General features: G+C 47.4%; 1 protein-coding gene across 6 annotated transcripts in view; it reads left to right on the forward strand.

Moving 5' to 3' along the window:
• The window catches only part of LAT2 (linker for activation of T cells family member 2), a 47,258-nt gene extending 22,727 nt beyond the window's left edge, over positions 1–24,531 (forward strand). For 4 of the 6 annotated variants that reach the window (XM_021005636.2, XM_021005634.2, XM_021005637.2 and 1 more), the window contains 10 exons: positions 6,103–6,146; positions 6,758–6,815; positions 7,916–7,953; positions 13,912–13,947; positions 16,571–16,601; positions 18,066–18,121; positions 20,121–20,186; positions 20,741–20,812; positions 22,260–22,328; positions 23,096–24,531. In XM_021005636.2, coding sequence (XP_020861295.1) covers positions 6,103–6,146; positions 6,758–6,815; positions 7,916–7,953; positions 13,912–13,947; positions 16,571–16,601; positions 18,066–18,121; positions 20,121–20,186; positions 20,741–20,812; positions 22,260–22,324 — 466 coding nt within the window. In that variant the 3' untranslated portion in view covers positions 22,325–22,328; positions 23,096–24,531. Of the gene's footprint in view, positions 1–6,102; positions 6,147–6,757; positions 6,816–7,915; positions 7,954–13,911; positions 13,948–16,570; positions 16,602–18,065; positions 18,122–20,120; positions 20,187–20,740; positions 20,813–22,259; positions 22,329–23,070 lie in introns of all 6 variants that reach the window. The other 2 variants (XM_078154716.1, XM_021005635.2) reach the window with 2 other exon arrangements.
• The last annotated feature ends 618 nt before the right edge of the window (positions 24,532–25,149 follow it).

Consider the following 25,149-nt stretch of genomic DNA (forward strand, 5'->3'; position numbering starts at 1 on the left):
TGATGGCTAACATTTCAATAGCATCTTACGGTTGGCTATGTAAGTAATATATAAATGTGTATGTGTGTGTGTGTGTGTGTGTGTGTGTGTGTGTATGTGTGTGTGTGTGTGTGTATGTGTGTGGTTCTCACAACAACTTTGTGAAGTAGGTGGTATTATTATCCCCATTTTGTTGGTAATTGTTGTTCAGTCATTTCAGTGATATCAAACTCCTTGTGACCCCCTTTGGGGTTTTCCTGGCAAAGATACTGGAATGGTTGGCCATTTTCTTCTCCAGATCATTTTACAGATGAGGAAACTGAGGCAATCAGGGTGAAGTGACTTGCCCAGGGTCACACGGTTAGTAAGTGTCTGAGGCCAGATTTGAACTTAGGAAGATGAGTCGGTCTGACTCCAGGTCTGGCACACTATTCACTGCGCCTCATGGCTGCCCTACCCTCATTTTACAGGTGAGGAAACTGAGGATAAGGGGAGATGGAATGACTTGCCCGGGGCCTCATAGCTAGTAAGTGTCTGAGACGGTCAAATTCAGATCTTTTTGACTCCAAGTCCAGAGCTCTAACCACCATGATACGCTTCCTCCCGACCCTTACCTTCTTAACTTCTCTGGGCCTCAGTTTCCTCATCTGTAAAATGAGAGGGTTAAATGACATGACCTCTGAAGTCCCTTCCCACTCTACTGCACGTTTGTATATATCCAGATCCACTGTGTATCTGTATGCGATGTGGGCAGGTCTACACTAATACTCTTAAGACACCCAGGAGTGTTTCCCCGCTATATTTCTCCCAGCTTTTGTTAGCCCAGGTCTCCCCTTCTGGACGAAGGAAGATGCTCCTAGGCTTACTCTTGAGCATCCTAGACCAGTGACCCCCCACACCACATCCTGCCCCAACTCACTGACTCCACAGAGTCTTCCACACTTAGTGCTACCATCTTTAGCACCCACTCCAAGCTCTAAAATCTGCAGCCAGCATCATCAGTGAACCCCGAACCTGAACAAGCAGCAGGTCATCGGGTCACAGGAGCTGGGAGGGACCTCACAGACCATCTAGTCTGACCCTTTCATTTTACAGATGGGGAAAATGAGGCCCATGAGGGTAAAAGGATTTGCCCAAGGTCACCCAGTCAGAACATGGTGCTGGAACTGGAAGGGAACTTGGAGGTCATCTAATTCAATATCCTCATTTTACAGATGGGGAAACTGAGGAACAGAGAGGTTGAAAGACTGCCTATGGTCACATAATTGGGATCGTGGAGCTGGAAAAGCCATAGGGTATAGGTCTAGAACTGTAAGAGACCTCAAAGGTCATCTGGTTGTAAAACAACTGCTTGTTTTACAAAGCAAGAAACTGTCTCAGAGAGGGCAGTGACATGTAGTATAAGCATATAGTAAGGATTTGAACCTAGATCCAGGCCAGGGTGACTATTCCTCCTGAGTAGCCCACTTCTTTACCAGAAGGAGAATCCACTGGGATGGGCTGTGATGCTTCTGCTACGATTATCAATCAATCAGCAAACATTTGTTAAGCACCTGCTATGCACCAGTTGTCAACCCTGTGGCTTTCCAGCCAGAGCTCTGTCTCAAGGCCAAGCGACCCTGTGTTCCACTGGTCACTGCTCCCTGCGCAGAAAGCTCTCAATGACAAGTGCTCGACCCCCTGGGGTGTTGCAGACAGTGCCTAGTTCCCTGAGAAGGCTGTGGACCCAAGGAGCATGCTGGGACTCCAAACTCCACACCTCAGAGTCAGTCCATTCAGCCCATCATTGGCACACACACACAGGCCTTGTCCCTGGCAGCCAGGGTGCCTCCTTAAGAGGAAGGATGGGTCACAGAATCTCAGAGTTAGATAAGGTTTCAGAGACCATCCAGCCCAGCTCGTGCCTGGCCAAGAATTCACTCTTGTTATCACTGCCAGCATTGTGTGGGAAAGGTGGGCTTGGAATGCAGATTCCAAGCCTCTTTCTTTGGTGCTTGCACACTCCACAGAGTGCTGTATTCTGCCCTGGTCTGATCACATTTTAGGAGCATAGATCTGGAGATGGAAGGAACCTCAGCAACCAGCTAGTCCAAGCCCCTCATTTTACAAAAAAGAAACTGAGGCTAAGGTGGTGGTGGTGACTTGCCCAAGGTCACACAAACAGTAAATATCTGAGATTGGTATTATAGATACTCAATAAAAGTTTATTGAATTGAGTTGATAAGAAGGGATACAGAGCAGAGGTCTAAATATGGAAAAGGTCGGAAGGCATGGAATCATAGAGTTGTGTGGTCCAACCCGCTCCATTTTATAAATGGGAAAACTGAGGCCTAGGAGTGACTTGCCCAAAGCCACACAGTTGAGTGTCAGAGCCGGGATCGGCACCCAGCTCCTAGGACTCCCATCAACGTTCTTCCTGCTGTATTTGTCATGAGGCTGGCGTCTCTGAGGCCACTGAACCTGCCTGTGGACTTTTGTTCCCTTGGTTCTCTCAACCCCTTAACTTGCACCATTCAAACAGATTTCTTGGTAACACCTTCACGCCCACTCCTGGCACTTCTCTGGGTCTGTCCCCCGACCTGCCTCCCTGTCCCATCAGGCAAGCCCAGATCCTCTGAGCTATGACATTCAGGGCCAACCTTTATGTTCAGGGGTCAGGGCTGTGGAGGCAGACAAGACTGGCTGTGTGTTGACCTCAGGACATTCCATTCCCTTCTCCCCATTTCTTTTTTTTTTGGGGGGGGGTTGGGGAGAGAGGCAACCAAGGTTAAGTGACTTGCCCAGGCTCACAAGGCTAGAAAGTGTCAAGTGTCTGAAGCCAGATTTGAACTCAGGTCTTCCTGACTCCAGGGCCGGAGCTCTCTCCACTGCACTAGCTGCCCCTTCCTCCATTTCTTTTTAACAAAATCTTGCCTCTGGCCAGTGCAGAAGAAAAATCTGTTAATTAAGTTCTGGCCAATTTACTTTCTACTGAAATGTACACCCTCCTCCCCACCAAAAAAAAAAACCAACCCCCAAAAAACTCAAAAACCCCCATAGGAAACAGAAACAAAAACAAAACCCAACTGTGTATGTAAACACCATCTAACAGTAAAAGACTAAATTGAAATCCTAATGCAGACTAGGAGACTATGGAGAAACGAAGTTGGGAATGGTAAACTGGAAACCAGAGGACCTGAGTTTGAATTCTGTTTCTAACACTTACTACCTATGTGGCCTTGAGCCTTCATTAAACCTCTCTGGATCCTGCTTCCCCCTTCTGAAAAATGGGAGGGTTGGACTGGATCAGAGGATCTGAACCTCTTTTGTGCCATGGACCCTTATGGCAGCAAATATACTTTACTGAAACACAGATAGCAATAATAAAAAAAAAAATGTTCCCAGACCCCAGAACCCCAGGCAACCTCTCAAGTCCTCTCTGGCGTTAGATCTGTGATCCTGCGGTCCTAAGACACAGCAGTAAGGGAAAAAGCAAACCCCATCGGATCTGCCGTCCATCCGGCGAATGTCCTCGTGGCTGCAAGTCTCTGTGGGAGTGCGTGATCAGGGGAACAGCCCTGGGAGCCAGCGTCCAGGCACATCTGCTGCCCTGCCCGCTCTCATTTCCTTCTGCAACTGAAAAACCACAATTACATGTCAAGATAAAGGAAGCCCCACCCCCACCCCAGCCGAGGTTTGCTGTTGCTTCACTGGCCTGGTTCTGAGAACCACTGTGGAAGGAAAAAGTGGAAAACATGCTGGGAGAAGAGCTGATGAAGATGAGAGATAGGACCAGGGAGTGGGGGAGGAGAGAGGAAGAAGTGAGACAGAGGAATGAGGAAACAGAGGAGAGGAGTGGGGAAACTCCTTCCACCAATGCAGGTTGGCCCCTTTTCTGCAACTTAGAGTCTTAGCCCGCTAGAGCATTGAGAGGTCGAGTGATTTGCTCAGGGACACACAGCAGTATGGTCTGAAACGGACTTGAATCCAGGTCTTCCTGGAGGTACGGCTGGCTCTCTATCCACTATACTACATGGCCTCTCTAGATATCTAGATATAGGTATATATGATACAGATGTGGGTGATAATGTTATAGCTAAAAGGAGAAAGGGGAATGGGGAGAGAAAGAAGGAGGGAGAGGAGAAGAGAAGAGGGGAGAGGAGAAAAGAGGAGAGAGGAGGGAGGGGAGGAAGGAGAGAAGAGGAGGGGAGAGGAGAAGAGAAGGAGAGGTGAGGGAAGAAGAGAGATGAGGGGAAGAAAGAGGAGAGGAGACCCAAGGGGAGAGGAGGAAGATTAACCCTAATATTGACATTCTGGACTACAAGAAAGAAGTGAGAATCTCAGTGCCTTGCGTGATGATTGCCGTCAGGAGATGTGAGTGAGACCTTGCAGCCCCTGGCCCTGATCCTCTTCCTCTTTCTATTGAAAGACTGGGGGCCCTTGGTAAAGGAATATTTGAAATCTGGAATGCCGAAGACGGTCATTTCCTGTCTGGGAGGTGGTTTGGACCTAAGGAGTGACTCATTCTAGCCCTTGGCTGTCTATCTAGATCTTCAGTTCTGGTAGTTTATGTTGCGTCATAGCCCTGAGGTGCCCTTGGATAGAACAAATAAAATGTGAGACCATGACAGAGCCAGTGAAATCTCTGGGCTGCCCCTGACAGGAGGAAATGGCAGTCCACTTGTCACCAAAAGGTCCAGATAAATGTCGCTAATTTGGAATAACTTAGGTGGGGGGTGATGAGGTCAGATTCAGTGGCAATTATAAATCAGAGAATATGTAGAAGGAAATGCTGGGTAGGTTCTAGAGATACCGTCATGTACAGCATTCACTGCTAGTAAAATGGCAAATTTCTAGAATCTTTTTGGAAAGGATTCTGGAGTTAAACAGGGAAAGTGACAAAAAGCCTGCATTCTGACCATGAATTCCATTATCAGAAATATCATCTGAAGTTGTTAAAATGCAAATGAGGGGCTGTGAGGTGGCACAGTGGGGAGAGCACCGGCCCTGGAGTCAGGAGGACCTGAGTTCAATTCCAACCTCAGACACATAACACTTACTAGCTGTGTGACTCTGGGTAAGTCACTTAACTCCAATTGCCTCACTTTAAAAAAAAAAAAGCAAATGAGCGAAGGAAGCTAGCTCTCTGCTCAGAGATTTCCATGGGTGCATTGGGCTGGAATGTGATCTAGACAGCCAACACAGGGGAATGCTGAAACACATGACTATAATGGAATGCTCTGATGCCATCCAGACTGCCAAGCACAAGGAAGATAAGGAAATTTAGAAAGACGTTTGTTCATTAATAAATTACCTTTAATTAAGGCAAATTGGGAAAAGCAGAATCATAAGACTAAGGAACTCAGAAACATCCATCCATATAATAGTAAAAGTGCTTGGAAATGAATGGACTAAGAATCCTGATGGGCAGGGTGGGGGGCCAGTGGGTAGAGACTAAAAAGTTGTGTAGCCAGTGCAGTCAACGACAAAGCTTTTATTGAGGCTCTTCTGTTTGCCAGGCACTGTGCTTAGCCTGGGATTCAAAAATGGAAGTGAAACAATCTATGCCCCCAAGGAGCTTACATGTTTTCTTCTCTATTCATCCCTCCCTTGTGTCCTTTCTCTTCACTTATCCCTCCTCCCTGTTCCTTCCACCCCATGGAGCCCTCTTTCTGTCTCTGCTCTCTGTGCTTCCTGCCCGTCCATCCATCCATCCATCCATCCACCCATCCCTCTTCCCTGTCCTTTCGCTTCACCTATCCCTCCTCCCTGTTCCTTTCCTCCCCATCCATCCCTCCTTTCTGTCTCTGCTGTCTTTCCTGTCCATCCATCCATCCCTCCCTCCTTCTTCCCTATCCTTCCTCTCCTATCCCCTCTTTCCCTCTTTTTCATCCATCTCCCCTCTCTGTCTCTTTCACCTTCTGTGTCTTTCACCTCTGAGCTTCCTCTCCATTTATCAGTTCTTTCTCTTCTTTGTCTCCCTCTTCTCTGTCCTTTCTCTCCATCAACTTCTCCTCTGCTCCCAGTCCCTCTTCCCAGATCTTCCCCTCCCTCTAACTCTTGGCTTCATCCCTGCTCCTGGTCTTATCCTCTCCTGCCCTTCCCTTCATGCCTGCTCGTCAAATTCTTCCACATGTTTTTCAGGGATGAAGGACGACAAAGTTTTACAGTTGCCCGGGCCTTTTCTAGTAAGTACACAGAGGAAGGAGCCTGCCTGATTGCAGGAGGGTGGGGGTGGGAGGTGTCTTGGGGTGTAGGGTTGGGGGGAGGGAGAAGGGGGACGGTGGTTGAAGGAAGGGGAGAGCCAGCTTGAACATGGGTGCCATGACTCATCTCATCTCATTTGGTGAAACCACTGGGGTCACCACAGGAAGGATAAGCTGGAGATGGCCCCATCTTTCTGGGGGGGCTTTAGCCATCCTGCTTTCCTAGGATCCAGAGAGTCAACAAGACAAAGAGCCGTGGGTTTACATTTCACCTTAGACACTTGATGGCTGTGACATTCTGCGGGTCAATCTCCCCCTTATGTAAGATGGGCGTGATGATACAATGGACTTCACAGTGTAGTCATAAGAAATTTGGTTTGTAAAGCCCAGAGCACAAATTATTATTCTGGGCTGACATTTTGTGGTTCGCAGGGAGGGGTTGGTCAGAGAATGACAAATTCAGCAGAACAACATAGTTGGATGGATAGGGCTGCCATCCGGTCTTCTGAGAAGGACCTGGGCTGAGGTCAACAGGGGCTGCCCCATGACTCGCTAACTAACCTCCGCCTCTCTTGTTCCATCTCTCAAAACAGTAGCAGGCATGGTCCCAGAGATGGCTGAGTATTCCACCGTTCAATGCCCTGGGTCAAGGTAGGAGAGAGGTAGCCTGTGGCTTCCTGTGCCTTTAATGTCGTTCTCAAAAAAAACGTGAAGTCCATAGTCCTGGCTTCGATGTCCACTCCGCAGAGCCTTCCTTGGTCCCCCAGCTGAGAGTGGCCTCTCCCTCCTCTGACTGCCTGGAGTACTGGCTGTATCGCCCTCCCTCTGCTTTGTATTAATTAGAGTTAATGTGTAATTGTCTTCTCTGAAAGGAACATGAGATCCAAGGATCACAGATGGAATGGATCTCAGCGGCCATCTAGTCCCATCTGCTCACTGTACAAAGGGTGAAACTGAGGCCCATAAAGGTTAAGTGGCTTACCCAAAGTCACATAGGAATAAGTAGGAGAGGCAGGATTTGAACCCAGGTCCTCTGACTCCAAATCTAAATAAGATCATAGATGTTCAGAGCTTTGCACACCTTAAAGGGCTATATAAATATCATTAGTTATTATTATTATTTATTGTTAGCACTTCTCCTACTAGATTAGATCTTCCCTAATCTCCCTCTACTAGCACCTAGCACAGTATCTTGTCTTTAGTAAGAACTTAGGAAATGTTTAATTAATGGTCTCCATCGATTATTAATTCTATGAATGGAATTTGGGGAGTGAATTTAGGAATGAATGAATTGTCCCAGTGCCCCTTAGCCAGTCCTTGACCCTTAGTCATAGAGCTAGAATGGACATCAGAGGGCATCTAGTCCAGCCCCTTCATGTTGCAGAGAAGGAAAATGAGGCTCGAAGAGGCTCAGACTTGCCCAAGGTCACACGGTTAGTAAGCAGATTTTGTCTCTAAGCAAAGGCATGACTCAATGAACAGGATCACGCCTCCTCTTTCCAACACTCTGCTGGCCATGTACCTGTTAACCCCCCTGTGGTGTCGCCTTTAAAAACGTTCTGCTTCATCAGTCTCAGTGCTCAGAGGGGTTTCTCCTCTGGACCCACCCCAAGCTTCTTTGGGCCCCTCCCCCCCCTTGGCATCTCTCTGGGCTCTAGCCATCCATGGCTTCCTCTTCGTCCACCACTCAAAGCTGCCTCTTTCAAACACCTTGACTGCAGAGGTGTGAGCTGGGATGTCCTTGTTTGCAGGAAGGACAAATGGCTGTACTCCATGGCTGGTGCAGAAGGTAAGTGTGTGACTTCCCTTCCCTGCCCCAGACCTCCAATGTGCCTAAGGCCAACCCCGAGGATGGGCAGCCCAGGGTCATTCCCAGAGGGTGGGAGGCCTGGAGAGGCCGGAGGAGCCACCTCGGGGGAGCAGGGGCCTGCGGTGGGAATTCAGAGCCTGGATCCCACCAAGAAGTACTCCTTAGTTAAGATAGGTTCAGAACCTGCAGGTGCGGCTGTGGGCAAATCGCTTCGACAACCTGGGCCTCAGTTTCCTCATCTGTAAAAGAGAGAGAGTTGGACTAGATTAGCCTTGAAGGCCCCTTTCAACTCTGAATCCTGTGGACTAGCTGTTAGCACAGTGCCTGGCACATGTCAGTGCCAGTACATTTTTATTGACTGACTGCCTTCTCTGGGCTTCAGCTTTGCCATCTGTACAATGAAAGGCTTGGATGAGATAGCACCCAACATACCTACCAATTCAAATCTACAGGCAGGTTTTTTTATTTTTATTATTTTTTAGGCAAATGGGGTTAAGTGACTTGCCCAGGGTCACACAGCTAGTAAGTGTCAAGTGTTTGGTCTGATGCCGGATTTGAACTCAGGTCTTCCTAACTTCAGAGCGGTGCTCTATCTACTGCACCACCTAGCTGCCCCCCAATTCAAATCTAGATGATGCTGTGGAGCACCTCAGTTTCTTTCTTTCTTTCTTTCTTTCATCAGGGTTAAGTGACTTGTCCAGGGTCACACAGCTCATGTCAGAAGTCAAATTTGAATTCAGGTCCTCCCGATTTCAGGGCTGGTGCTCTATCCGCTGCGCCACCTAGCTGCCCCATTCAGTTTCTTCATCTGTAAAATGAAAAGGTTGGCCTCTAAGGTCCCTTGCAGTTCTGAATCTTGTAATAATAATAATAATACTAGAGGGCTAGACAGGTTGACAGATGGACGGATGGGCAGACAGACAGATAGGTCAAGCATTTATTAAGCTGTACCATGTGCCAGGTGCCAGGCGTCACCTTCCTGATGTCATGGTCCTCCTGGAGAACGAAGGACAAACAAGAAGAAACAATGAGGTGCCAGGTGCAGCAAGCTGGTCCCTGCCCTCGAAGAACTTTTATTCAAATGGAGAAGGGACAGTTTAGGAAGAAAGCAGCTGGAATGTGGGTGGGGGCTCCAGATAGAGTTAGAACATTAGGAACTAAGGTGGAGACCACAGTCTGGCCCAGATAAAGTGAAAGCTTATCTCTTAGAGCCCAGGGATTCCAGGGAATAAAGTCCCTGTTGTCAGTAAGGAGAAGGTGGGGATCACGGCCTGAGAGCCAGATAGGCAGGATTTGGAGGTGTCTGAGAAGTGTAAAAAATGGTTAGGAGCGAGGAAGACCTGCATTGGGGTCCTTCCTTAGGGTACCTAGCTGTATGACCCTGGGCAAGTCACTTAACCTCTGTCTGCCTTCAAAATGGGGATACTAATAACACCACCTACCTCCCCTGGTTGCTATACAAATCAAATCAAATGAGATAATACAATTTGAGATAAAGCACTTTGAGAGCCTTAAAGCTTAATCCTATTATCCCTGGAGAGCAGGAATTGATAAATGGATCTAAGGCTCTGAGTTCATTCCCTCTGAACTGGGCTGAAGGAACCAGGGTTATTTAGAGGAAAGAGAAGTATTAATGGGAACGCAAGGTCTGTGCTTAAGTACTTGAAGAGAAGTCTTGGGAATCGAGCAATTAGGCCCCAGGGGAAGAACGAGGTTTGTTGTCTTGAAAATCTCCCCAGCTATGAGAGCCGTGCTAAAGGGGGTGAGCCGCCTCTGGAGGGGTGGGAGCCTAAGCTGCATGACCCCCTCGTGCAGTTGAGATTGAAGGGGGGTTTCTTGTGCAGGGTGAACCTGCTGGCCTCTGAGATTCTCTGGGTTGGGACTTGATAGCAACCTGAGGTCTTGTTCAGACTAGGAGAAGTATATGCTCCTCCCTCCATCACCTCGAGCACAGCCCAGGGTCCTCCCATAGGGGATTTCGTCAGGGTGTCGCCTCTGCCCTAGGGATGCATACGCTCAGTTTATTCTACTTCTCCATCTACCAGCTACAGAATATTGTCATTTTTATTATATTGGCTTGGCCTCCTTACAAGCAATATTCATTTCTCCAAGTATTCAGATCTATCTTTATGTGAAGAGTGTTTTATAATTGTGTTCCCATAGTTCCTATGAGTTGTGTGTTGGCAGACTATTAAGTATTTTTTTCCCACTGTCTATTGTTATTTTAAATGCAATTTCTCTTTTTATCTCTTCTTGTTGGGTTTTGTTGGTAGTATATAGAAATGCTGATTATTTATGCGAATTTATTTTATATCCTGAAACTCTGCTGAGGTAGTTAATGATTTCAGTTACATTTTTAGTTGACTGTCCAAGGGTTTTTAAATAAATCATAACTTCACCTGCAAAAGGTGATAATTTTGTTTCCTCGTTGATTACGATTATTCCTTCCATTTCTTTTTCTTTCTTATTCTCATAGCAAGCATTTCTAGTACAATATTAAATAATAATGGTGGCCATCGACATCCTTGTTTCACCCCTGATGTTATTAGAAAGGCTTCTAGCTGACCCCATTACAGCTAATTCTTGATGTTGGTTTTAGATAGAAGCTACCTATCATTTTAAGGAAAGCTCTTTTTATTCCTGTGCCTTCTAGTATTTTTTTCTAAAACAGTGTTGGGGGTTTTATGTTTTGTCGAAAACTTTTTCTGCACTTATTAAAGTTATCATATGATTTTTGTTAGTTTTGTTATTAATATAGCAAATTATGCTTATAGTTTTCCTAATATTGAACCAGCACTGAATTCCTGCCTGGTCATAGTATATGGTCTTTGTGATATATTGCCGTAATCTCCTTGCCAGTATTTAAAATTTTTGTATCAATATTCACTACAGCAGTTGGTTTATAGTTTTCTTTGTTTTTTTTTGTTTTTGTTTTTATTTTTAGTGAAGCAATCAGGGTTAAGTGATTTGCCCAGGGTCACACAGCTAGTATGTGTCCAGTGTCTGAGGCCAGATTTGAACTCAGGTCCTCTTGATTCCAAGGCCAGAGCTCTATCCATTGTGCCATCTAGCTGCCCCGGATTATTGTTTTCTTTTTCTGTTTTGACTCTCCCTGGTTTAAGTATCAAAGTCATATTGGTGTCATAAAAGGAATTTGGTAGGACACCTTCTTTACCTAGTTTTTTTCAAACTACATTTTTATGTAGTAGTGGAATGAATTGTTCTTTAAATGTTTGGTGGAATTCACTTGTAAATCTGTCTGTTCCTGGGTTGGGTTTGGTTTGGTTTTTCCTTAGGAGAGTTCATTCATTCTGCCAGCTAGACAGGCATCACGGTTGAAAGATCACTAGGTCAGGAGTTAGAGGGTCTGGGTTCAAATCCTGATTCTGCTACTTATTTCCTATCTGACCTTGGACAAATCACTTCACACACCCCTCCCCTGACCTCAGTTTCCCCCTTTAAAAATGATGGGTTGGACTAGATGGCTTCTGAGTCCCTTCTGCTCTAGAGCTATAATGGTATGATAAAGACCTATGTGTAATTGATGGGCACCTACTGGAAAGCTCCCCCTGCCCCCATCACATTAGAATTGAAGGCTTGGAAAGGGCCTTGGAGAGCATACAGTCCTGCTAGCTCTGAGGGCCAGGGAGGGGTCACTCGCCCAAGGTCACAAACTAAGTTATCAAAGAACGTCAGAGATTAGAAGAGGGCTCTCTTGACTCCTAGGAGGCCACCATTCTTTCCAACACCACATCTCTTCATTTCTTTGGTGTTCCTTGCCCTGCCTTCCAACAATGCAGACTTCAGGGGCCAAGGGAATGCCGAAATGAATGGTGGAATTTCAGGTTCAGCATCTGACCAGAGGGAGGAGAGATTTGAGGGTGGGGGTGGGCAAGTTGGAAGGAGGCACCTTTCTAAGAGCATTAAATCACGTATGCAGGTGGTATGTTGGTAATGGCATGCAGGTCCTAGACATAACACTTCTTCTCCTCACTGTGACCCTGACACCTTTCTGAGGGCCTGAAACTCTAACCTGGGTGGGGTCCCGCAGTGGCCACAGCCAGAGTGGAGATTATCTCTTCTCTCACAAGTAAGGGTGTGAAGTGAGGGAGATAAAACCAGACTGTAATGAGACAGGGGCTCCCCAAGACTCCTGCTCACCAGCCTCAGCCTGGCTGCTCCCCTGAGCCTACTGTGGGGAATGCAGGGAGAGAGAGGCACTCTCCCAAGATAGAAATAATAGCTAACAGTTATGTAGTGCCTACTGTGTGCTAAGTTCCTTTACAAATATCTCATTTGTTCTTCATGACAACCCTGGGAGGTAAATGCTATTATGAGCGTCTCCATTTTACAGATGAGGAAACTGAGGCAGACAGAGGTTATGTCACTTGCCCAGGGTTAGATGGCTAGTAGTGTCTGAGGTAGGATTTGAATTCAAGTCTTCCTAACTCCAGGCCCTGAGTTCTATCTGTTGTCTCATCTAGCTACCTCAGACTGGACTGAGGCTCCCTGAGGACCCCCATAAGGAAGTCAAAACTAGGACCTACTCAGCTTGGTTAGGATAGTGGGTCTCCAAACTTTCCAGCCCAGAGACCTTTGCACGGGGACAAAGACCCCTCTCTGCCCAGCTTGTATTCCCAACTTTCTGCCCCTCTCCCAATCCCCCTCTGTCCCATTTCTTCCTCAGGAGAGATAGTCTGCTGGGTCCTTTGTGGAAACATCGTCTCTTATTAAAAGGTCATGAGTTGGTGATGAATTTTCGCTGGTTCCACTGTGAATAGTGACATGTGTCCCTTCCTCAATCTATGCCACCCCCACTCCTCTCACCAGACATTGCTGGTTTTTTGCAAAACTGTGAAGCTTTGAAGACCCCAGCCTCCCACTTCCCTGTCCTTTTCCTCCCCCTGGTGGCTGAACGCTCCCTTCCCCCAACACTCCCTCCCATGCTTTTAAAAGTAGGGTTCCTGAACCTTTCTGGTAGCTCTTCAGTCTATTAATGCCTTCCCAGAATGTTTTTAAACTCCTAAAACAAAATGCACAGGATTATAAAGGAAGCCAATTTTACTGAAATACAGTTATTAAAATACATATATTTATGGACCCTTAGATTAAGAATTCCTATTATTAAGAACTGTAGACATTCAGAATTAGAAGGGACCTCAGAGGTCATTTACTCCAACCTCTTAATTTTACAGATGAGGAAACTGAGGCACAGAGAGGTTAGGTGATTTGTCCAACATCACACAGGTAGTGTAATCAGAAGCAGGATTTGAACCCAGTTCCTCTGACTCTAAAGCTAGGGTTCTTTCTACTGGACTAAGAAGTCTTCCAAGGTCATCTTGTCTAACTCCCCACCCCCACATCAAACTGTGCTCTGGAGAAAGGCTCTGATATCCACCCCTTCTATAGACCTCAATGCTAGTGAGGATCCCTCTCTCAGGAGAGCTGGTATCCCAAGGACAAGCCCTCCCTGGTGATGAGAAATCTTTGTCCCCATCAAGGGGGATGTCAGGCAACAGGTGGGAGGAGAGACTTGGGGAGGCAGGGAGATCCTTCCTGGGTCCCTGAAATCACAGGCAGCTGTCAACCCAGAAAGGAAGCCAGGGAAGCTGAGCCATGAAGGCAACATTGAGGAAGACCCCAGCCTTTGGCCACTCTGAGACTGATGGGGCTCTGACTCGGCTGCCCTCTCCAAGGGTGGCTGAGGTTGGCCCTGCCTGAGGGTCTGGCTCATGCTTTTCCCACAAATTATGCCTAAAGATGGTGGCCCTGCTCTTCCAGCTTGGAACGAATTGGCCAAGGTCCCCTTAGGAGGCCAGGGCCTGGGACCTATCTTGGGCACCCAGGGAGTCTGGAATGCCCATTGAGGATAAGGGTCTATAACCCTGGGACCAGACAGCATCAGATCCCATATCGATACTTTCTGGTTTCTTTCAGATCCTGACACCCCCAGGTATCAGAACCTCAGGAAAGGTAAGTCAGCCTGCCAAAAAGTCTGCTCTAGGAAGGAAGCCCGTTTTTTTGTGGTCTAATACAAACAGCACTGATTCAGAATTAGGGAGTTGGGTTCAAATTCTGACTATGCTGACTACACACAACTGGGCCTCAGTTTCCTCAACTGTAAAATGAGTAGGTTGAACTGGATGACGTTCCAGCTCTAAATACAGGATCCTATGGTCTTTTACCTCCTCCCATCCCAAACTCTTGATCTGCACCTTTCCAGATGGAGTAGCTATGCCATGATGGATACATCACGTCACTACTTGGAACCTCAATTTCCTCAGCTAGAAAACTGATACTACACAAGATTGTTCACAGACCAATAGGAACATAGACCCAGAGCCAGAAGGGGGTCTCAGGAGCATCTGGTCCAAACCCCCCATTCTGCAGATGAGGAAACTGAGGCCATAGACAGGAAGTGACTGACCCAAGGCCACACAAGTAGTATGTATAAGGGCTGGGATTCCAACCTGGATCTCAAATCTAAAGGTGCAAAGGACCTGGGAGGTGATCTACTCCAGCCTCCTCATTTTCCAGATAAGAAACTGAGGGACTTGTCTAAGATCATACACGACCTTCTTTTTAAAAAAACTTTAATCATATTATGTTTCCAGTTAATAAGCATTTGCCTTTCTTCATTGAACAACAACAAGGAAAAATAAAACCCTCATAACAAATACATTAGATCTATTAGAGTGTAAGCTCCTTGAGGGCAGGGACTTGACTTTGACCCCTTAACACAGTGCCTGGCACATAGTAGGTGTTTAATAAATGTTTATCAATTGAAAAAACATGTGTAGTTAATCTAAGTAAGTCCCATAGTAGGCCACATCTACATATGTAAGACCTTATCTTCTTAACCAGGTCCTTTAGTCTCCTCTGGTTAAATGAATGACATGTCGTATAAATAGCCTACTGGGCCTGGAGTCAGAAAGACCTAGGGTCCCATCCAGCTGCAGACACTTGCCAGCTGTGTGACTCTGGGCTTCAGTTTGCTCATCTGATTGTTAATGGGAAGCACACCGGTGGGGGCTCATGAACTAGATTTAGAAGTAGCCACCCACAGGACACCCGAGGACCTATGGGAAGCAGCCACCCTTAGGGGTGGTCTACCTGGCCACGGAGGTCCCTTCTAGCACCAGATCTAGGATCTTGGATCACTGGTTACTGGACAGTAGAGATGTATTCCTCCAGCCCTTTTACCCTTCATAGGAAGACCAATCTTAACTCCAAAGTCGGTACATTTCTGAAACACTGTCCACCTGAGCTGGGGACCTTTAGGAGCTCCGAGAGTCACAGAATACTGAGATTGGTTGGTTCAGCTGAGGATAGTAGGTCTGGCATTTTGCAGCAGAGACTAGCTTGGGATCAGGAATGAGCATGCCATGTTAGGACCTGGCTAGCTGGAGCAATGATGGGTTTAAGAAGGAATGGAAAAGTCGGGTTAGGGCTAAATTGCAGAGGGCCTTGAATGCCAAGTAGGGGAATTTGAAAGAAAGTGTGGTATAGTGGACTTGTAATCAGAAAGACCTGAGTTCAGATTCTCTCCCAGTTGATCAATAAACATGTGCCAGGCACTGTGCTAATCGCTGGGAATTTAGAAAGAGGCAAAAGAGAGTCCCAGTCCTAAGAGCTCACAATCTAAGGGTCTTATGACTCTTAATTGGCCTCGAGACCACGGGCAAATCCTTAACCTGCATGGGCCTCCATTTCCTCATCTATAAAATGGAGGAAGGAGGAGGAGTCAGCTAGATTCCCTAGACTGCAGAGAGACACCGTTTTTTTGAGCAGGGGAATGGTATGATTAAAAAGAGGATTTTACCAAGCTAAATGCTATGTAATTACAATGTCTAAGCTTGTGTCTGAAAGAAAGGATAAGAAAATTCACCTCTCTCTTCTTTGTGGAGGTGGAGGACTATGGGTATGTAACATTATATAAATCTACTGTCGGATTGTGTCATGTAGTTTTACTGAATTGCAGCTAGGTGGTGATAGAATGCTATCTGGAGTCAGGGAGACCTAAGTTCAAATCCAACCCCAGACACTTACTAGCTGACCATGGGCAAGTATGTTTGCCTCAGTTTCCTCATCTGTAAAATGGGAATAATAATAGCACCTAACTCTCAGTGTAATGGTAAGGATCAAATGAGATAATATTTGTAAAGCGTTTTGCAAACTTAAAGCAATGTATAAATGCTAGCTATTATTATTTTAAAACTCTTTGTTAAGGCATGACTGACTGGGAGGGGACAGGAAAGGATATATTTACAAACAAAGGTAATGAAAAACATAGGTTAGGAATCGGGACTAGGCTTGTGATTTCGATGGTGCAAGAAATTCCCAGGTGAAGAAACTCCTCCTTTTGCAGGTCAGCACCCCCTCTAAACTTATTGTCTGAGGGGGCTGCTAAGAACCTGGAGTGACTCACCCAGGGTCACACAGTCAATGTGTCAGAGACAGGACTTGAACCCAGCTCTTCCTGGCTCTGCAGCTGGCTTTCTAGCCACTACAGAAATGGAGGAAATCAATAAAGATTAGGAGGGGGAATTCGGGGGAGACCAATCCTAATTTTCTAATCAAATCCTTGTCCTTGCAGGAAGTAGAAGAGAATCTGAACCAGCCTATGTGTAAGTTGATTTTTCCTCGTCATGGTACCTCCTGTATGTTGGCTTTCTTTATCCAAATATACAGGGGTAGAAAAATGGGGAGTGGGAACAGAGGGTCCCTTCTCAGAGAAAGAGGTGGGGAAGTCAGTCTGATGGAAACAGCCCAGCTCTAAACTTTCTCTGAACTATGGAATATTTATGTCTCAGGAGATGGGGCTCCTGCCTGTCCTTGGGTTCCACCTGCCTTCCGAGCCTTCAAAAGAGGCTCAACATTTCTGATCTAATTCAGGGTGGGGGGAGGAATAAACAGTTAGATAAGCAAGTGCAAAGTATATTGAATTTCAAAGGAAGGGAGGAATTCCAGGCAGGTTGTCCAGTGGACTCCAGAGGACAGAGCCCAGACTAGGTACTGGGGAGCAAGGAGGCGATGGAAGTACCTGCATTTGGGAAGATCCCAGTTATAATGGGGGAGATGCAGTCCTTGCCCTCAGGGAGGGAGTCTCTAGTCCAGAGGGGTTTTTTTTTAACACCATTTTGGTGTTACTGACCCCTTAGGAAGTCTGGTGAAGCCCTCAGACTCCTCAGAATCCTGGTTGTAAATGCACAAAATAAAACTCATGAGATGATAAAAAACCAACATTGAAATACAGTTATATCTATCTCTCTATCATCTCTCTCTCTCTCTCTCTCTCTCTCTCTCTCTCTCTCTCTCTCTCTCTCTCTTCTATCTGTTTACCTACCCCCCTTCCATCTATTGGAACAAAGAATTTTTTTTAGAAAAAGGGGGAGAAAAAAAATTCAGCAAAACCAAGTGATGCATGGAAAAAAAACCTGACAGTATCTGCAATGTTCCACACGTGTGCCCTTGCCCCCCACAGCCCCACCCCAGTCTCTCTCCTTGGGGCCAACCTTGTTCTTTACAAGTTCACAATGTTCATTTTTTATTATTATGTGGTTACTCTTTCCAGTTACACAGTTATAGTCATCATGTATATTGTTTCCCCTGACCCTCCTTCCTTCATGGACATCTGTCTGTCTTTCTATTCCTCTCTATCTTCATCTCTCTTCCCTTACATCTCTGACATCTGATGATTTTATAACCTAAGCTGAGGTTGGGGGTGAGGGGAGGGCAGGAGGCTGTGAGCCCATATCCCCAACTAGTGAGCCAAGAGAGAATAGCCCTGTTTTCGTGAATTGTGGTTAGAAATTGAAAAAAATTAAATTAAAAATTGCCTTTTGAGCTGATGGAAATTATTGACATCATAGACACTGTGGGAGGGGTGAGGGGGTGGAAGGCAAGATAGACAACCTCAAATAGCATTTAAAGAAAAACAACCGGGGGGGTGGCAAGGAGGTCCAGAAAGGTTGACCTTGACCTCCTGCCAGCCTCACACCTCAGCAGGAAAGGACAGCTCCCAGGATGATCACTCAGGGAGGGCAGCATCTTTTACATGGGTCTCTGTGTTGTGGTTTTTTCTTCTCCAGAGATCCCGTTGCGACAGATTATTACAACTTTGTGCAGTTCCAGAGGCAACTGAAAGGTAGGGAGGACTCCAGATGTGGGCATGAACTGGGGAACTGGGAGGAGAGGAATCACCGGACTGGGGACTTTTCAGCTAGACCTCAAAGGATGTCGGGACTTCAAAGGGCAAAGAAGATGGGGAAGGAAATCCCAGACAGGAAGGTGGGAACAACTGGGTATGGGTAAGGAGGAGGAGCCGGTTAGTCTAGCTAGAACTAGATTAATCAATCAATTTATCAACAAGTATTTATTAAGCACCTACTGTATGCCAGACTGCTAGGTTCCGGAGATGTGAGTATACAGAATAGAATAACTTCCTAGGAAAGAACTTTTATCCTAATGAGGGAGACAATGAGTACAAATGAAAATACATACAACATAAATATGAAGGTAATAAATACAGATATTTACAAAATGGTTAAATACAAGATTGGGAGAGATCAGGAGAGGCTTGATGCAGAAGATGGTATGTGAGTGCCATCTCAGAGAAAGAGGTCTGAAGGTCCCTCCACTTACAATAATGAGCAATTTGTATTTATGCAGTACCTAAGGTTTACAAAGTACTTTTCTCATGGCTACTAAGGTAGATAGCACAACCAAGCAGCATTTATTAATTACCTACTGCATACCAGGCTTTGTACTAAGGGCTGGAGATATAAAGAGAAAAGCAAATGAATCCCTGCCCTCAAGGAATTTACATTCTAATGCAGAGAGACTTCATTCCAGGTATGGATATATTTGTGATTCTAGCTTTAAAATAAATATTCAGTTGTAAAAGCTTGAAGAAAAAAAAGGAATATTGATTTGGTGGCTGAGAAGAGGAGGGACTGGAGATGCGGAGAGTCTGGAAGCAGGGAGCCTAATGAAGAGGTTAACAAACTAGGCTAGGAGTGAGATGGTGAGGTCTGGACTAGGGTATGGCTGTGTAAGGAGAGAGGTGGGGGGAAGGGGATGGATGCTTTGGAGGTGGCATACAGATTGGAAGTGGGAATGAGGATGAGGAACGAGTCAAGGGTGACTGGGAGGGTGGTCATGCCCTAGACAGAAATGGGCAGTTTGGAGGACGGTTGGATGGTGGCAGTAGTGGGAAATGTAATGAATTCCAGACAGCTAGGTGGTGCAGTGCACTGACCCAGCTCAAATTTGACCTCAGACACTTACTAGCTGTGTGACCCTGGACAAGTCACTTAACCCCGATTACTTCCAAAATAATAAAAAAAAAAATGTAATGAATTCCATTTTGGACTTGTCCATTGGGCATCCAGGTGAAGATGTCTTCCAGAAGACACCCTCTCAAATACTTGCACAGAACTACGGTGTCCTTCTACTTGTCCTCAAGGCTAACCACCCCCAGCTCCTTCAACTCATCCTTTAGTAACCTAGTTTTCCTAAGCCTATGTCCCACATGACCTGGCTTCCCTGTTCTAGTCATTCCCCTTCTAAACATGCTCCAGTTTTTGAGTTTCTCTTTGCAGTGTTCTGCACCCAGGACACCATCTCCCACCTATGGGCTTTTGCACTGGCTGTGTCCCATACCTGGAATGCATGCTTTCCTCACCTCTGCCTCTGGGAATCCCTGGTTTCCTTCAAGGCTTAGCTACACCTTCTACAGGAAGCCTTCCTGATTTCACCCTCCTCTCCTCTCCCTCCCAAAATGACCTTGTGTTTTGGTTTTGGTTTTTTGGCACATGTTCAGGCTTTCCCTATAGGTTACTTGTCTCTCCCAATAGCGTATAAAATCCTTGAGGGCGGGGGGAGATTTATGTCTATCTTTGTATCTCTAGTGTCTCTTAGTACCTAGTACAGTGACCGATTTGAAGACTACGCAGGACCACAAGCATAGAGGACACACAGAGAAACCAGACGACTGAGGGGGTAATCAGGGAAGGCATCTGGAGGAGGTGGGCTTGAAGGAAGAGAAATGAGCCATGAGAGGAGTAGAGAAGGTAGCAATGACACCAGAGCCCTCTTCAGAAACCACCCGATCGCCACTGCCTTTCCTCTGTCCTCTCTTGCAGACGATGACGATGATACGATTTCCTACGAGAATATTCTGATCTGCACACCCGTGGACGAGGGCAAAGGCAAGAAGCCGCGGGCCAGGCTTTTAGCTGGATTTCAAGCTGGGTGGAGGGCGTGGCTGGTTTGGTTTCTGGAGGAGGAAAGCTGACAGGAGCGGCTTCCCTTTTCTGCACGTCTTTAAGACTGACTTGAAGGTCTTATTTGTGAGGTCGGCAGGACAAGGATTGTCTGTCCTTCAGGGGCTCATCCGTAGGTCCAGAGCTGGAAGGGACTGCAGAGGCCAGCTAGAACAACCTGCTCATTTTACAGATGAGGAGACTGAGGCCCAGGAGGGTTAAATGAGATAAAATATGTCGAGGGCTTTGAAAACCTTGAAGCGCTGCGTAAATGTAAGCAGTCTGCGCTCCTTCCCCTCCATCGAGGCAGCGGAGTCATCCCTCTCCATCCCGTAGCCTCTCTGCTTGAGCTGGGTTCTTCTAATTCACTCCCCGGCGAATTTATCCGGGCTGGTCCTCTGAGAGAGGGAGCATCGAGGCTGTGGGGGCTCAGCTCGGGGAAGGGGCGCCCCGAAGTCACTGGCTTCCTCCTGCAACCCTCTCTCTGCTTTGTCCTTCAGCTGTGGAAGAGTCTGCGGATTATCAGAACTCGGCATCGATCGAGCAGTGGAGACAATCGATAAGGGGGGAAAGTATGTGTCCTGGACTTGGTGTTTGGGGGTCAGAGCGAGAAGTGCCTAGTGAAGGGTTATGGCCCTGGCTCCCTTCCGCCTTGGGGAGTGATCTTTACAGGCCCTACCCGGGGGCAGCTGGTGGCGCAGTGGACAGAGTGCAGGCCCTAGAGTCGGGAGGACCTGAGTTCAAATGTGGCCTCGGACACTTACTAGCTGTGTAAGCCTGGGCAAGTCCCTTAACTCTGCCTCAGTTTCCTCATCTGTAAAATGAGCTGGAGAAGGAAATGGCAAACCACTCCAGTATATTTGCCAGGAAAGTCCCAAATGGGCTCAGGAGGAGTCAGTCCTGCCTAATTAACTAAACAACAGAATACCCTGCATCTTCGCCTGGCTTCCACTTCAGCTAAATCCCTCCAACTGGCTTGAGTTGTGAAAGCCAAGCGATGGAGAGCGACCTGGAATGTTAATCAGTACACATTCATCAGTCCCCCAGTATGTGCCAGTCACTGTGCCTGCCCGAAAAGAGCCCGTGTTCTGGTTGAGACAACATCTACACATAGAAGGATAGAGGAAATCAATTTGGGGGAGAAAGGCACTATTAGCTAGAAGGGATGAAGGCTTCCTGTAGGAGGCGTCACCTAAGCTGACCTGGATTCCAACAAGCAGAGGTGGGGCTGAGGGAGTCTGCCTGTCCACCGCCTCCTTCCCATCTTCCACTAGTACAATTCAGTTGAATTCAACAAGCATTTATTAGATGCTTACTATGTTCGTGCTCTGGGGGTACACTGATAAAAACCAAAGAAATAGCTGCCCTCGAGGCTCTTACAGTCTATTAGGGAGGGACACAGACCATGTCCACAGGTGATGTGAGGACGGGTCAGGAAAGGCCTCCAGAAGGCAGCAAGTCCTAAGGTAAAGGAAGCTGCGATTTTTTTAAGAGGGGGAGGGAAGGAAGGTGCACAGGCCAGGCCTGGAAAAGGTGCCGGAGCAGCCTCGACCTTGTAGGAAGTTTGTGGGGAAGGGGATTATTATTGCCCTACAAGTAACGAAGGGTAGGGAGAAGCCCCCTCTGCCTTTTTACTCGCCTTGGGACCAGAATCTCCAGTGACACCCCTGGAGGACCTAGCCATCCTATCTCAAGGCTGTTGCTGTTCAATCATTTTTCAGTCCTGCTCAGCTCTTCATGACCCCATCTGGGGTTTCCTCGGCAAAGATACCGGAGTGGTTTGCCATTGCCTTCCCCAGCTCGTTTTAGAGATGAGGAAACTGAGATACACAGGGTTAAGTGACTTGTCCAGGGTCACACAACTAGTAAATGTCAGAGGCCACATTTGAACTCAAGAAGGTGTCTTCCTGACTCCCAGACCAACACTCTATCCACTGTGCCACCTAACTGCCCCCATCTCAAGGCTAGATGGGATTACCACCCAAAAGGTCTCTAACCTGGACCTACCCTCTCCTACAGGAAGCCCAGAGGACGACTCCAGTGAGCCAGATTATGTGAATGGAGAGGTGGGCCTCATGCAGTAAGAAGGTAAACAGAGGTCTGATGAGTGATAATCATTGCTCATACCCCATGGTCTGAAAGGTTTCTAATGTGCTTATCTCTCATGACTCTTTTGAGTCAGATTTTGAGGGGAGGGAGATACTTGTGATAGCATTGGGTGCAGACCTCCTGGCATGGAAATTCCCTCTGCCTGCCTCAATTAGACTATTTACACAGTTGTAATCCAATGCTACATCATCCCCCCAGCCTTGCTTTCTTTATTCCACATGGGTAAAGAGCTTTGCAAAGCTTTGCTACATATCTCATATGCTGGGAGTGTTATATCAACGCTAGATATTATTATTATCTTTCCACATTTCTTTGTATTCTTCATGTTTGTCATATACTGACTGAGTGACCTTGGACTAGTCACTTACACCCTCAGCACTCCCAGGCAATGCACGAAGACCGTAAGTTACAGGGCAGGGGCTGCATTGGCAGAAGTAGCTTCCTCAGTGGGAGTTCCCCATACCAATGACATCACAGGTTTGATCCAGAAAAACAGTCCTTAAACTAGAATTTGTTTTAGACTGGACGCTATCATCCCTTGGTTGTAGGTTCTGGGTTTTTTTTAATGGCAAGCAATGCTTCTGGGATGGTTTTTGTCCAGACGGGTATTTCATTCTCATCCCTTTACCTCCCTAGCGTATCGTATCGTCCCGGGTGTGGACCGTTCTGTAACTCTAGTGGGAATTCAGGCGTTTCACCTTTCTGTTTCCTCCATGAGCAGATCTGTCTTTTCCTCTTGGTTGAAGGTAGCCAGGCTGAGGAGCAGAAGGAAGCCTGCCGACCCACCCACGGAAGACCTGCCCCACTGATCCCATCCAAGTCACCTCCCAGAGGAAGGATCTTCCTCAAAACCTGACCCACAGGCCACTCCCCTTCCCATCCTTCTTCCTGGAGTGACTCCAGTTGGTCAAAGTGAAACTCAACACTTGGCCCCTGAGATTGGCATATGACAGCACTAAGACACTTGGCTTCTGGTGTGGAAAGAACCCAGGGCCCTACTGTCCAGGCAATTTGACCTCGATGGGTTGGGAAGGCTCCTTCAGGTGAAGGAAGGAGCATGAAATCTCCCCCATCTAGGGCCAAGGACTGCTCTCTCATTGTCCACAGTTCTGTCTTGCTTGCTACCTATCAGAAAGAAGCTCTATTCACAGCATGTATAGTTGAAGGAGTCAAAGGGCCTGGGTTCAAATCCCACCCCTATTGCTTACTTACCTGTGTGCCTTTGGGCAGGTGTCTTACACTCACTGGGCCTCAGTTTTCTCTTCTGTAAAATGGGGGGTTGGACTGAACGGCCTCTAAGATCCTTTTTAGCTCTGAATATGATTCGATGATAAATGTGAAGGCAGACACCAAGACCCTTCTTTGGCTCTTGGGGTCTGCATCCCGAGGGCAGAGCTCTTGGATGTTGTCATTGATGGAGCCGGCTCTGTATTTTCATAAAGCATTACATTCCCGTCATATCTAATATATTAACTATGATCAGAGTACTGGCGACTCACTACCTACCCACGTGACTTCTGGCAATCAGTGAACATTTATTGAGACCGACCCGAGTGCCAGGTGCTTCACCGGGCCTTGGGGCACCACAGTCACTCAGCAGGGCAGGTGGTCACAGACCGTCACCGATCCTCCACCTGCGAGGTTCAGGGAGAAGGCTGGCACCTTCGGACTGCTGGTCAGCTGCACTTTCCACCACTCCCTCCATGGCCCCTTTGGGCACTGGACAAAATCCCTTGAGCCGACGTCAAGGAATCCTCCAGACTGAGGACTGGACATAGTCCCTGTCGCTTCTGGAGGAATGGAGAAATGGAACTTGAAAAGGCGTCCTTTGCCTCTCCCTTCGTTTGGCAGGAGGAATCAGGGGGCACCCAGAGTGGGCCAGGCTGTGGTGGAGAAGCCCCTTCTTCCAGGCTGGGGTTGGAGTGGGGTGAAGCATACCAAGCAGAAACGGTCAGCAGAACGTGTGGGTCACTGGACAAATCACTAGAGCCTAAAGCTAGAGTTGACAGGGACCTTCTTAAAGGAGGCACACAGCCCGATCCACTCACTTTACAGAAGGGGAAACTGTGGCCCAGTGGGAAGCGTCCGAATGGGAAAAGCCACAACCAGGGACAAAAGATGGCATGTCTTTGGGTCCCCTCTCTCCCAACTAAACTCTCACAATAAACGGTTTGGGTGCTAAGCCATAACTTCATTTGTTTCATTGGGAATGGTCAGGCCTTCACCCCATTCATAGACAGATTTGTTACTCCAAGAATCCAGGCTTCTGTGGGTGTGGGAACGTCTCCACTGACAGAGATCACCACCCCTCCAAGCCCCAGCGCACAGCCTGGCGAAAACATTTCATCCTTCGCTGGCCAATGCTCCACGGATGAGGCTCCCTGTACGTGGCCGGCTAGATCCCCAGACCATGGACCCACCGTCCACGGCTTTTCCAGCTAGAGACTGCGCTCCCCGGCCAACCCCTCAGGAACCGGGGTGTCCTCCAGGCCTGGGGAGGCTTTGGGGGACTTCAGGGGCAGGCATATGGGGGAAACGAGCTTATGCGTCAATGGAGCCCCGAGGCAGCGCTGTACCAGGGTCACCCGGACAACAAAAGCCCCCAAAAGCTCTCATGGAGGTCACACTCTAAGGGGAGAGACGGCCACGTGAGGGTGCACAGGGTGGAGGGAACCTCCAGGTGGCTGGGGAGGGAGGCAGTAAGGGGGATGGGACAGGGTGGGGGAGTGGTGAGTGCTTCAGCCACGTCTTTAAGGAAGAGAGGATTCTGGGAGATGTAAGGAGAGCGTGTGTGTGTGTG

The sequence above is a fragment of the Phascolarctos cinereus genome, unplaced genomic scaffold, assembly GCF_003287225.1.
Source record: "Phascolarctos cinereus isolate Bilbo 61053 unplaced genomic scaffold, phaCin_HiC Scaffold_5;HRSCAF=322, whole genome shotgun sequence".
Lineage (NCBI taxonomy): Eukaryota > Metazoa > Chordata > Mammalia > Diprotodontia > Phascolarctidae > Phascolarctos > Phascolarctos cinereus.